The sequence below is a fragment of the Dipodomys merriami genome, unplaced genomic scaffold (assembly GCF_024711535.1).
Source record: "Dipodomys merriami isolate MVZ:Mamm:240054 unplaced genomic scaffold, mDipMer1.0.p SCAF_5, whole genome shotgun sequence".
NCBI classification, from domain to species: Eukaryota; Metazoa; Chordata; class Mammalia; order Rodentia; family Heteromyidae; genus Dipodomys; species Dipodomys merriami.
Genome location: NW_027206068.1, coordinates 37,445,994 through 37,458,449, shown reverse-complemented (window position 1 = coordinate 37,458,449; position 12,456 = coordinate 37,445,994). Strand labels below are relative to the sequence as shown.

At 39.3% G+C, this 12,456-nt stretch overlaps 1 protein-coding gene across 3 annotated transcripts in view; it reads right to left on the bottom strand.

Annotated features, from left to right (window-relative positions):
- Rundc3b (RUN domain containing 3B) overlaps positions 1-11,508 on the bottom strand; it is a 98,978-nt gene extending 87,470 nt beyond the window's left edge. For all 3 annotated transcript variants that reach the window (XM_069996400.1, XM_069996401.1, XM_069996402.1), the window contains exon 1: positions 11,221-11,508. In XM_069996400.1, the coding sequence (XP_069852501.1) occupies positions 11,221-11,336 (116 nt within the window). In that variant the 5' untranslated portion in view covers positions 11,337-11,508. The remainder of the gene's footprint in view (positions 1-11,220) is intronic.
- Positions 11,509-12,456: the final 948 nt, after the last annotated feature.

Genomic DNA, 12,456 nt, shown 5'->3' with positions numbered 1-12,456 from the left:
GAGGAGGAGACTTGAAGAACATTGAACTCTCCCTTCTGCTCTCAATTCTTTCAGACTCCACTCAGGGGTAAACCATACTTGGGAGGAGGAAAGCTAGACAACTTGAACCTGAGCTCACTCCTGCCCTGAATAAATCACATGCAACAAGAGGCAGCTCCAAAGGCTGAACAATCACTGATTGCTGGCTCTGAGGTCTTAGTCTCAAGTTAAGGGGCTGATCCTTGGCACAGAAGGTAGAGCCAGTGACTAGTAATCCCTCCATAAACTGAGCTCCATGTTGCTTAAACTCAGCAGGTCTATATTTGAACTTCTCCCTCTCTATAACTGCCCCTCAGGCCTGTGTCCCATCTAGACATTGGGGAAACATGTCTTAAAGCTCTGCTTTATGATTGTTTCTTGTTTTAAGGAATCCAGAATAATTCAGCCAGTCTCAAACAATAACGTCCCTCCTTCAAGATGCCTGTCTCTAAGATGTAGGGAATAAATAAATGACATATTCTCCAATGATAGCTTGCCATGCAGGGGCAGTCACACCCCATTTCCCACCTTGGATTTGAGTCTGAGAGAACTATATAGGTTTCTTCTGTGACTAGAATTGCCAGTCTGGTGTCATCAGGTTAGACAAGCCAACCTGGCTTACCCATGGTTTGCTGTTTTAGCTTCCTCTTACCACTGCTTTTTCCTCCTTTGAGTCATTTTTCTTTTTTTTTTTTGAGGGATGTTTTTTTGTTTGTTTGTTTTTTGGGGTCCGGTCATGGGGCCTGAACTCTGGGCCTGGGCGCTGTCTGTTCCTCAACTCTTCAGCTGAAGATTAGCGCTCTACCACTTGAGCCACAGCACCACTTCCCGCTTTTTTTCTTTTTGCTTATGTGGTGCTGAGGAATCAAACCCAGGGCCTCATGCATGCAAGGCAAGCGCTCTACCACTGAGCCACCTTCCAGCCCCTTGAGGGATGTCTTTAGCTATTCTGTCACTTCATTCTTGATTTATTATACTCTTTTCCTCTACCTCTAAGAATATAGTCCCTGTTGTTGACTGTTCTTATTCATGTCTACAGAGAGAAAACTTACATCTGCCATTTACCTCAGAATTAAAATAAATTTATTTTCTTATTTTATCATAGATGTTTTATGAGATTTTCAAAATTCACTAAAATTTTAATTTTTTAAAATTAATTTTGAAACTAGATCTGGAATATAACACAATTGGTTGGTCATTACAAATACTAAGGGTTTTTTTGTGTACATGCTGATCCTGGTGCTTGAACTCAAGAGCCTGGATGCTGTCCCTGAGCATTTGTTTTCTCAAGGCTAGCACTCTCCCACTGGAACCACAGCTCCACTTGCAGCTTTTTAGTGGTTAGAGACTAGAGGCTGATGGATACTCCTGCTATGGCTGGCTTTGAACTGTTATTCTTAGATCTCAACCTTTGGAGTAGCTAGAATTACAGATGTGAGCCACTAGCACCTCATCAAATACTAATAGTTTTAAAAGAATCTCAAAGTCAAATGTTAAATTTTAACTTAAGGGGGACTGCTTGGATTCAACATAGCCTCTGGACGAAAATGATCAGTTTCTATTCTGTCTTTTTGGAGTAAATACAAGTGAGCACTACACTACTACAAATGTGCAGTAGTCTACTCTTGGCCAAGTTTTTCTAAAATTGAGTGGGCACTTCATCTATTTATTCCACTATGATGTCTCCCATTGTATGTTATGTTTTTATGATACTTAATATTTAACAAAAGATTTAGCATTAATACAAATAAAAATAAATCATTACAATATGTAATTCAGTAAGAAATTCTAGACATGCTAAAATAGGACTATACATTTTTTTAAAGACACAATGGGAAAGTACAATAAAAGCAGATAAGGCAGATGTAGTGGCTCAGTGCCTGTAATCTTAGCTACTGAGGAGAGAGAAAGCAGAAGAATGAAGGTTTGAGTATTCTCAACAGAAAACTCCCAAAACTCCCATCTCAACCAATAAAAGCTAGAATGTGGTGGCATATCTCAGCTAAGCAGGAAACTTAAATAGGAGGAGAATGGCCAGGAAGGACCAACCATAAACATGGAACCTCATTTGAAAACTTACTATAGCAAAAAGGGTTGGAGGCATGGTTCAAGTAGTATATTGCTTGCCTAGCAAGCAAGTTCCAAAACCTGGGTAAATACAAATTATGTATTTCCTAATAATCAAGTATAAAATACAATAATAAGACAATCTTGTAGAATTTAAATGATATGTAAAATTTTAAGTATATTTTGGGATGAGAGAATAAATGTTAGCAATACTTTTATTATAATTATGTTACTTTTAATATAATAACAGTACTAATACCATTGGAACAAATGGTTCTAATACTATTGCAAGTTTCAGGGTAGGGAGGGGTAATAGTAAGATTCTGCCTCAACAGATGAAGAAACAAAACATACATTTTGGACTCTAAAAATACAAAGATAACTTCCAAGAGAATAGAAATTGAATATATATATATATATATATATATATACACACACACACACACACACACACACACACACACACACACACACGACTAACAAGTTTGCAGATTGAAAAACTGCAATAGTAGAATATATGGAATTATAAAAAATATTTTACTAATATAAAAGACTGTAAGAAGTAAAAGGAACAAATGTTAAAGCTGTATCTAAAGCCAAATGAATTAACATTAAATATAAATGGGCAAGTACCCAAATAAAAGGCTACATAAAACACAAAATTCAGTTGTATCCTGCCTATGAGGCTAGGATATAATTCAGAGGTAGCATGAATACTTGATTTGCTTACTTCAGGGTCATGGTGTGATCCCCAGAACTGCAAAAGGAAAAAAAGAAATCCTCTCTACCCTTTTTAGATAACCAGAAAGAGTAAAAGTAAACAACTCATGAAGACCCAACATAACTAATAACTAAGAGAAAGCTGTTTTAATAGTATTAGAAAGGAGCTAGCATTATTGGAGTTCAAAAGGAACATTTCAGGATGACAAAGGAAGCGATCACAATTCTAAGTGCAGTAATACAGAAGCAAAGCAGAACAAAAAATAATAACTTATGGAAGCAGATTTAATATACCTTTTTCCATACTAAATAGACTAAGCATACAAAAAACTATTAAGAACAGTACCTAACACACTAGACACTTTATTGGTATGTATAGAACATGCAACCAACAAGGACAGAACATACATTATTTTCAAAAGCATGGGAAAAATTTACTGAAATTAACTATTTTCCTCATTATGAAACAAGCATCAACAAAATTGCAAGCTTGAAATTTTTCAGAATATGTTCTTTATACTTTGAAGTTGAGATAAAAATCAATAAAAGATAACTAAGAAAAACAACTGTCTGAAAGTTAAAGTGTACATTTTTAAATAACCGATCAATAGACAAAGAATACTAACATAGCCCAAAATCTGACCCTTTGGGAAAAATTAATATAATTTATAAACCCAGAAAGAAAAAAAATGAGAAGGACCCACTCTACCAGTTTAAGAAAAGAAAAATACAAAATCAGTTCAGATCTTTCAAACAGTACAAAAATCCTGAAGCCAGAATATGATGGTGCACAAGTACAATCCCAGTAATTGGGAGCCTGAAGCAGAAAATTATGAGTTCAAAGCCAGCCTGGGTTACATAGAAAGATCTAAAAAGAAAAAAAAAACTCAGTAAATGAAATGCACATATTCTTTGCAAAGCTCACTAAAGATGATATAAAATATGAAACAAAAATCAATAAATACCTGTGTGTATGTGTGTGTGTACGCGCGCTGTTCTGAGGCTTGACCTCAGGGCCTGGGCACTGTCTATGAGCTTTTTTTTTTTTCTCTCAAGACTAGTGCTCAAGACCACAGCTCCGCTTCTGGCTTTTTGGTATTGTCTCATGGATATTCCTGTTCAGGCTAGCTTTGAACCATGATCCTCAGATCTCAGTCTCCTGAAGTAGCTAGAATTATAGGTGTGAACCACTGGCGCCTGACTCAACAAGTATTAAATAAATTAAATATTTTAGTAATGTATTCCCACAAAAACAATTTGTGGCTTAGACTGCTTCCCTAGTGAATTCTTCCAAATGCTTATGAAAGGAATAATCACATGCAACTTTTTCTTTCTTTCTTTCTTTCTTTCTTTTTTTTTTTGGGTCCGGTCATGGGGCCTGAACTCTGGGCCTGGGCGCTGTCCCTCAGCTCTTCAGCTCAAGGCTAGTGCTCTACCACTTGAGCCACAGCACCACTTCTGGCTTTTTTCTTTTTGCTTATGTGGTGCTGAGGAATCGAACCCAGGGCCTCATGCATGCAAGGCAAATGCTCTACCACTGAGCCACATTCCCAGCCCCAAATGCAACTTTTTTACAGAACAAAAAATAGAATACTGGGCTGGGAAGGTGGCTCAGTGGTAGAGTGCTTGCCTTGCATGCCTGAGGCCCTGGGTTCGATTCCTCAGCACCACATAAGCAAAGAGAAAAAAGCCGGAAGTGGCACTGTGGCTCAAGTGGTAGAGCGCTAGCCTTGAGCTGAAGAGCTGAGGGACAGCGCCCAGGCCCAGAGTTCAGGTCCCATGACCGGACCCAAAAAAAAAAAAAAAAAATAGAATACTTCCTAACTTGCATTATAAGGCAAGATATTGACAAGACAGAGGAAGACACTAAGAGGAAGGACAGTTATAAAGTCACTGAATAAAACGAAATGTCAAAAAAGGTAACATATCACAACCATTTTTTATTCTAGAGTGATTCACCATGTAAAAATCCAAGTAATATGTCACTCCATGAACAGCTAAAAGGGGAGAGAAACCATGTTTATCCTGATACACAGAAAAAGCATTTTATAATAGAGTATTTTATATCCACTTATAAAATTCTCAGAAATCTGGAAATCAAGATGAACTAAGTAAAACCTGTAGCTGATACCTAAAATTTTCAATGTTTTGCCCCACTATATTAATAACCTTAGTCAATATAGTAATAAGAAAGGAAATGCTCAAAGATGGAAACATGAAGACACAAAACAGATGACTTTTACTAGATTAAAAAAAGTCACTTGGAGGGAAAGTGGGAGAAAAAAGGAAGGGGGTAATCCTGTTCGAAAAGAAATGTACTCATTGCCTTACTTATGTAACTGTAACTCCTCTGCATATCACCTTTACAATTAAAATAATAAATAAGTAAATAAATACATAAATAAATAAAATCATTTCAACCGAGCCCAAGTGGGTCGTTTGTAATTCCTACCTACTCAGGAGGCGGGGACCTAGAACATAAAAGTTCCAGACGGGCCCAGTCAGAAAAGTCTTAGAGACTCCATCTCTAATTAACAGGCAAAATACAGGACTAATGGTATGGCCCTAGTGGTAAAGCACCAGCTGTGAGCAAGAGCATGGAGCTCTGAGTTTAAGCCTTGATGCACAAAGACACAGACACAGACACAGACACACACATAGACACACACACACACACACACACACACACACACACACACACACACGCACCTTTCAGAAAATCTGTTACAACTAATAAGTAAACTAGTAAGATTACAAGTCCAGTTTTATGTCCATATACTAAAAAAAAGAAGTATATAGTGACGAATTAAAATATTAAAAACTATCAAAAACATGAGTTTGACCAGAACTGAATAACATCTACATCTTTAAATTACAGTTATCTGAGTAAAATTCAGAATATTTAAATATACAAAAGCATATATTAGGTTCATTGATTGTATGTAGGTCTTAAATTTGTAGAGGTGACAATTTTATAAAAACTGATTTATAAAGCTTGTGGATGCTTAATAAAAATCCCATGAGTTGTTTTAATGGAAACTGATGTGTGGGTCATAACATTTACTTTTCAAAAGGACAAGAATAGCCAAGACAATCTCCAATATTAAGGCCAGTTATCAAATATCAATACTTATTAAAAATGATACCTATTATGTTAGTTCATTACTTCAAAGATAAGTAGACTAATGGAATAGAAGAGTCCAGAAACAGATCCATAGAACCAGTCAGTTGACTTAAAATAAATGTGACACTTGAGGGTGGTTAGGAAAGTATAAGTAAGCTCTTGAGTAAATGGCACTAGGTCAACTGATTTCTCTTAAGGAAAATAATCCTGACTGCCACATTAAATACTATAAATAAAAATAAATTACAGACTAAAATAAAAGTAAAAAAGAATAAAACAGCTTTAGAAAAAAACAGGAAATAATTTTCACTGCTTTGGAATAAACAGAGTGAACAGTATGTTTATTCTTTTTCTATTTTTCTGAATATGTGTCATAAGTCAATATTTATATTAAAAGTGTAGAACATGATAGAGCTAAGGATAAGAATGCATTACTATGATGTTCTACTACTCTTTTAGCAATTGGCCACAGATTTAACACTAACATTTGTCACAGCTACACAAGAAAAAAGTAAAGTGTTAGTTAAATATCCATGCATCCAGTAGATGTAAATAAGTTTTGGTTAATATATTCTGTGATTGCTAGTTATGATGATTCTAATTTACATTAATGGAATGTTACTATTGCATAATTGTATAAAAGCCACCAAGGAGAGAAGAGTATAGAACAACATACCCAGAAGCTATATAGTACTTTGGACTAATAAAAAAATGTACTTTATAAATCTTTAAGAGTAAACAGAAGACTAGATGAGATTCAGTGAATATTTCAAGTATACTTTTAATATTTATCAAGCTACATTCAAAACAAATATCCTTTAGGAAATACCTGAGAGATAGCTCTTTTCTGTTGACACTTGTCCTGACTAGATTAGCTGGGAAGCATTTTTTTTTAACCATCAACATTAATTTCTTCTTGTTGTAACCAATTCAGAGAGTGTAGCATATAAAGAGAATATTCCTTAATTTCATAAGCAGTAGGCAAGGAATATTTCTTTATGGAATTAATAGTTAATCAATTGAAATCAGAAGGAGGCTGGAAGCTTTTGATGCCAAGCTTTTATAAGTGGATTTTAATTTTGAATAAATGATGATGGCATTTTGTAATGTTGAAATGTCTATATAGTACTAGTAGGTGATAAAAGTATCTCTCGGTTTTGAACATCTACTGGCTGGGCAGTATCCTTAGGGATAATACTGAATTTTAAGACAATATGACTAATGTTGCTAAAAGTCTAGTTCTACTGCTAAAACAACTTTAGTCGAAAGTATAATAATCTTAACAATCAAGGCATGAACAGTCTTATAAGGCATACTCAATCAAGTAGTAACAAAACTGAGTCACTGAATTTAAAATTCTTTAAAGGAATATACTACCAATGATATTCAGTAAGGTGTGCATTTCTCTTACTAAGTTCAATCACAGCAGCAGATAAATTTTCTGATTATTCAGCAATAAAATTTTAAGACCATTAAAGTTCTCACTTAACTTGGGCCTAGGATTTTCTCTTTTTTTTTTAATACCTAAGCTTAGTTATTGTGAGCTTTCCTAGCTCACAACAATAATAAATCAGCAAGTCAAGATGGAAAGTGCAAAAAGAAAAGAGCTGTTAGAAACAGGTGGAGTCAAAAGAAATAACAGCTAACTTGGTAGGAAGAAAAAGAAGAATGCAAAAAGTAAGAACTTCAAGCACATTGTCTTATGGGGCCATTTAATAAAAAGCTCTCTATATTTCTAGTCTCCATGGATTTCCATTGTATAATGCACATATTCATAGAAATACCTCCACATAACTAATAAATGTTTCTACATACTCCTTCCTTTTTCCTTTTCTTTTGTTTTTCAGTTCTCTCCTTTTCTCTCCTTCCTTCCTTCCTTTTCTTGCTTTTTTTCCCTCCCTCCCTTCCCTCCCTTCCCTCCCTTCCCTCCCTCCCTCCCTCCCTCCCTCCCTTCCTCCCTCCCTTCCTTCCTTCCTTCCTTCCTTCCTTCCTTCCTTCCTTCCTTCCTTCCTTCCTTCCTTCTTTCTCCAGTACTTGAGTTTTTACTCAGGGCCTAGGCACCCTTAACTTTTTTCCTCAACGCTGGCACTCTACCACTTGAACCACATCTCCACTTCCATCTTTTTGGTGATTAACTAGAGATAAAAGTTTCATAGACTTTTCTGGCTTAAACGGATATGAAAAATAACTAACATTTATTTTGTGTGAATAAAAACTGCTTGTTAAACTTAAAAAATAATAATTTAAAATTTCAAATTTCTAAGTGATACAAGACATGTACAGAAAAAAAAAAAAAACAAGTTAATGCATACAGCCAAAGTCAGTTTGTGAATATTTTGAAGCTGTGTGAAATTAGAACTCTTAAGTGGCCTATTATCTCTCTTATACTGCTGAAATAAGTATAATATAAATCATTTTTATTTATAATACATAAATGTTCACTGGAAAAGAGTAAACTAAAATGCAATTCAGTTCTTTTCTTCATTATCTAACCAAAAAGCTCACTTCCAAAATTCAAAACAATAGCAACATTGTACTTGTATAAGGCTTTGTTAAAAACCTAAAATATTATGTACTTATACCTTTAAACCAAAATTGAGACTATGCCTAAAAGTGTTTGACAAAGAAAAATACATTACTATGTAAGTGTATAGATACACTAGAATGATATGTGTGATAATAGATTTTTTTTGTTTGTATTGGCTTTATACACTTTAGTTTTCCCAGGGGATCAGTAGGTAATTGCAAAATGAAAGACACAGTATGAAATACTTTGTTTACAAAAAGTGTATATGCCTCATTTATTTGCCATAACCATATATATCACGGTTACCCTGTTCATATTTGGAAAAACTTAAAACCAAATATGAACACATTTTGCATAAGAATCATTATTAAGAGGGTGATCACTGAAAATTACCAAAGTTCTAATCCATTATTTTACTGATGGCAGAACTAGAAACTATGTAGGTGAAACATGGCTTGTTAAGGGAACACTAGCTAATGGCACTGACAACTTTGAATCCAGTTATATTTCCTCTAGAATATATACAATATGCATATATATATATCCACTTTGATTTATTTAATCAACATCTCTGATTTGAGATATGAAAGTAAACAGCAAATTCATTAAGTGATATGGGAGAAATACTCAGTTTGGTAACTCTGAAAAGTAATCAGCCTAAATTGATAAATAACACTTTGTTCATTTTTGCCAAATTTGCAGATTACTTAAAGCATACAAGTGACCTACAACTCCTCCCCCCAAAAAAGTCATTCAATAGTAAATATATATTACACCTTACTACTAGATATGGATATTAATTGATATGTACCATCAACTACTTAGAGGAGAATAGCTTCAATAATATTATCTATATAAATAATTGTAAAGATTGAGATCTCAATAAAGATATTGACATATACTATATGTAAATTATAACTGAAATCAGCAATTTTATTATTTCACAGGAAGGATATTATGCAAATAAAATAATTAAAAGAAAATCCAGATAACTGTCCATACAAATCAGGGCCAGGCATATCAATGGAATTTTTAAAAGTAACTTAAAAGGAATTTGCAATACAATTCTGAAATACAAAACCTTGTCTTTCTTTAATCACATCCAATGAGGAAACGATCTAGTAAACTAGCCGAGTCAAAAATGGAGAAGCAAAAGAAACAGTACTCATCACTGAATTTATATAGTGAATAGTTACCTGCTGTGAAATATTACACTAAGTAGAACAAAGAAAGATTAAGCAGTAAGTAGATGAGATCACTTCCCTTGTTTGGATCTTTTATGAAATCTATTACCTTGAGAAGCAAGGTATATGTTGGAAATTGCTTTAGTATTTTTTTGGGTCCGGTCGTGGGGCCTGAACTCTGGGCCTGGGTGCTGTCCCTCAGCTCTTCAGCTCAAGGTTAGCGCTCTACCAGAAATTGCTTTAGTATTATCCACATAATTTGTAAAAGTCAATTATTTTTAATATCTGTAAAATAAAGGTAAAAATGACTATCCTTATTGTCTTGCCTAACTTTAAAAAATATCTCTCTCAATTTAAAATAATTTAATAAAGCCCATATCCCCTAAAGGATGCATCCTGTACAGTACAAACGATAAATTAAACAGACTCCATTTTATTTTACCATTTACAATTCAAAGTGTCAAAAATATCAGTGGGGCAAGTTTTACTGCCAGACAGGTGTACATTTGTAATTCAATTTTTAAAAGCCATTCCATTTTAAAAATATAACATCCACTACGAATACCTACTTTATATGATACCCTCAGGCTGGGCCATAGTGGCTCATGCCTGTGAAGCCCTAAGCTCAAGCCCCAGTGCGTGCACACACACACACACACACACACACACACACACACACACACACACACACACACACACACACACACCCCACAAAAAAAGAGAAGAAAAAAATTCATCACTACCTGATTCTTAGAAGATTGTTGCTGGCTGATGATTTAATAAAGTAATGTAATGTATATATATATATATATATATATATTTATATTTATATTTATATAAATGGTTCAGGGAAGTCCCTAAGAAGCAGATGCCTAGAATTACATCTTTTAAAAATATATTAATATATGACTTAAGGAAAACATTAGCATATTAAAAATCAGTTTCTCGGGAGGATTAGGCTTTTCAGAAAGGGAAAACTACTTTTGTGACTAGAAAACCTTTGAGGAAAGGCAGCCCTTGGAATAAATCAATGACATGAAGACTAGGTTATCTGCCTCGGTCCCACTGGTCTGCTAGCGCACAACCACACCAACCCCGTAGTTTTGGGATCTTACACATGCAATGGCTGGCGTGTGGCGGCAGGTACTCAGCATCTGTACAATGAAAGCAGTGAAGATGTTTGTGACAATCCAGGAGAGCAAAATCTGTGTCTGGGGTGGGGTGAGGCTCGGAGTGAGCAGTCACAGTTCACAATCTCGTCGGAAGCCGGCTGACAGCTCCGTGTGCGCGGGGTGAAAGCTCTTCCCCCTGGCCCTCCCCTTTAACTCCGACAACTACCGCGCACATCAAAACAAACCCTCCCCGGCTCCGCCCCAAGTGCTCCTCACGGTCTGCCGGCGGGGCTCGACCCCAGGCGAAGTCCGAGGGGCCCGCGCGGCTTCCAGACGCGGTGCCCGGACGCGGCCCCCGCTCCCGGGGCGCCGGGCCGTGGCCGGCCGCGCCTGGGGCGCTGCACTCGCCGCGGGCGCCCGCAGCCCCGGCGCCGGCCGCTCTCCCCGCCGCCGCCCGGACTGCCGTACCTGCACACGGTGATCAGGTTCCTCCGTTCCACCGCCGCGTTGCGGGCGCTCAGGCTCTTCTTGCCGCCGCTGCCGCCGCGGCCCCCGCCCAGGCCCCCCAGACCCCGGGAGGCCATGGCGAGCTCACCCCTGCGCCCCCTTTGTCTGCGAGCTCCCGCACACTCCCGGCTCCGGGATCCTCAGGCCCTGGCTGACGACGCGGCCGCCGGGGTGCGGAGAGGGACGTGAGGGAAGGAGCCGGGAAGCGGGCAGGGCGTGGAAGCCTGCGGGGGATTCGCACCCGGGGACTCGAAGGCTCGCGCTCGGCACCCGGGCTCCACAAGCGCGCGCGCGCACCACACACACGTGTGCGCGCGCACACACAAGCACGCACCACCTCCACCCCTCCCGCGCGCCTCCGCCGGCCGCCGAACGGCGCGTGTGGGTCGGTGTCCGGCGCCTCTCTACTTCCCCGGGAACCTGGGCCGCTGGCGTCGCCGCCCGCCGAGCCCACCCCAACAAGAAAACCCGCCGCACTCAGCCCGCACACACACTCGGCTGGGGGGTCACCGAGGTGAGGCTCGGACGCTGGCGCACGCAGCCACGCCCTCCAGGAGACCTATCAGAGCCACGCTGCACCAGCCGGAGCCAATCGTAGCGCCTAGAGGGCGGGGCAGACTTTGAAGACAACGTACTCAAGCCCCGCCCTGGCGCGTGGGTAGCTGTCAAGAAGCCGGGCTCGGGCTCGCGCTCATACCTCGCGTGCCGCCGCCGGTCCACACGCAGGGAAGTGGAGTTGCTCTTTGCGCGGCATTGTGGGAAGCAGGGCCTCCGTGCGTGGGAGACAATTTACCTCTCCTTCTCAGGAGACTAAATGGCTAATCTTGTGGCCTCCAAAGCTTTAGTGGAGAGAATGCCTCAGCGCTCCCATCCCACCCGGGGCCTGCTCCCCACCGAGGGAGGGAAAGGGATTCCCTTGGCCCTGTCGCCCTCCTCAGGCCGGAGAAAACCGAGGCACCGGGACCTGTCTGTGGATCACCCTCCTGTGGGCCTGTGGTGGGAGGGTCCTCCACCTTCCAAGCCACGTTGTTCACGCCTCTGCTGCAGCGTGGCGTGCACCCGGGACTGACCGCCCGGGTAAGCGTACCGTGGGTGTAGTCTTCTCGGGGAGCCTCGAGTGTGACCTCGAAGTCGGGGTGGGAGAAGATGTGAGGCTTGGCCGTGGGGCCGGCCTTGGCTTGAGCGGTTGGCTCGGAG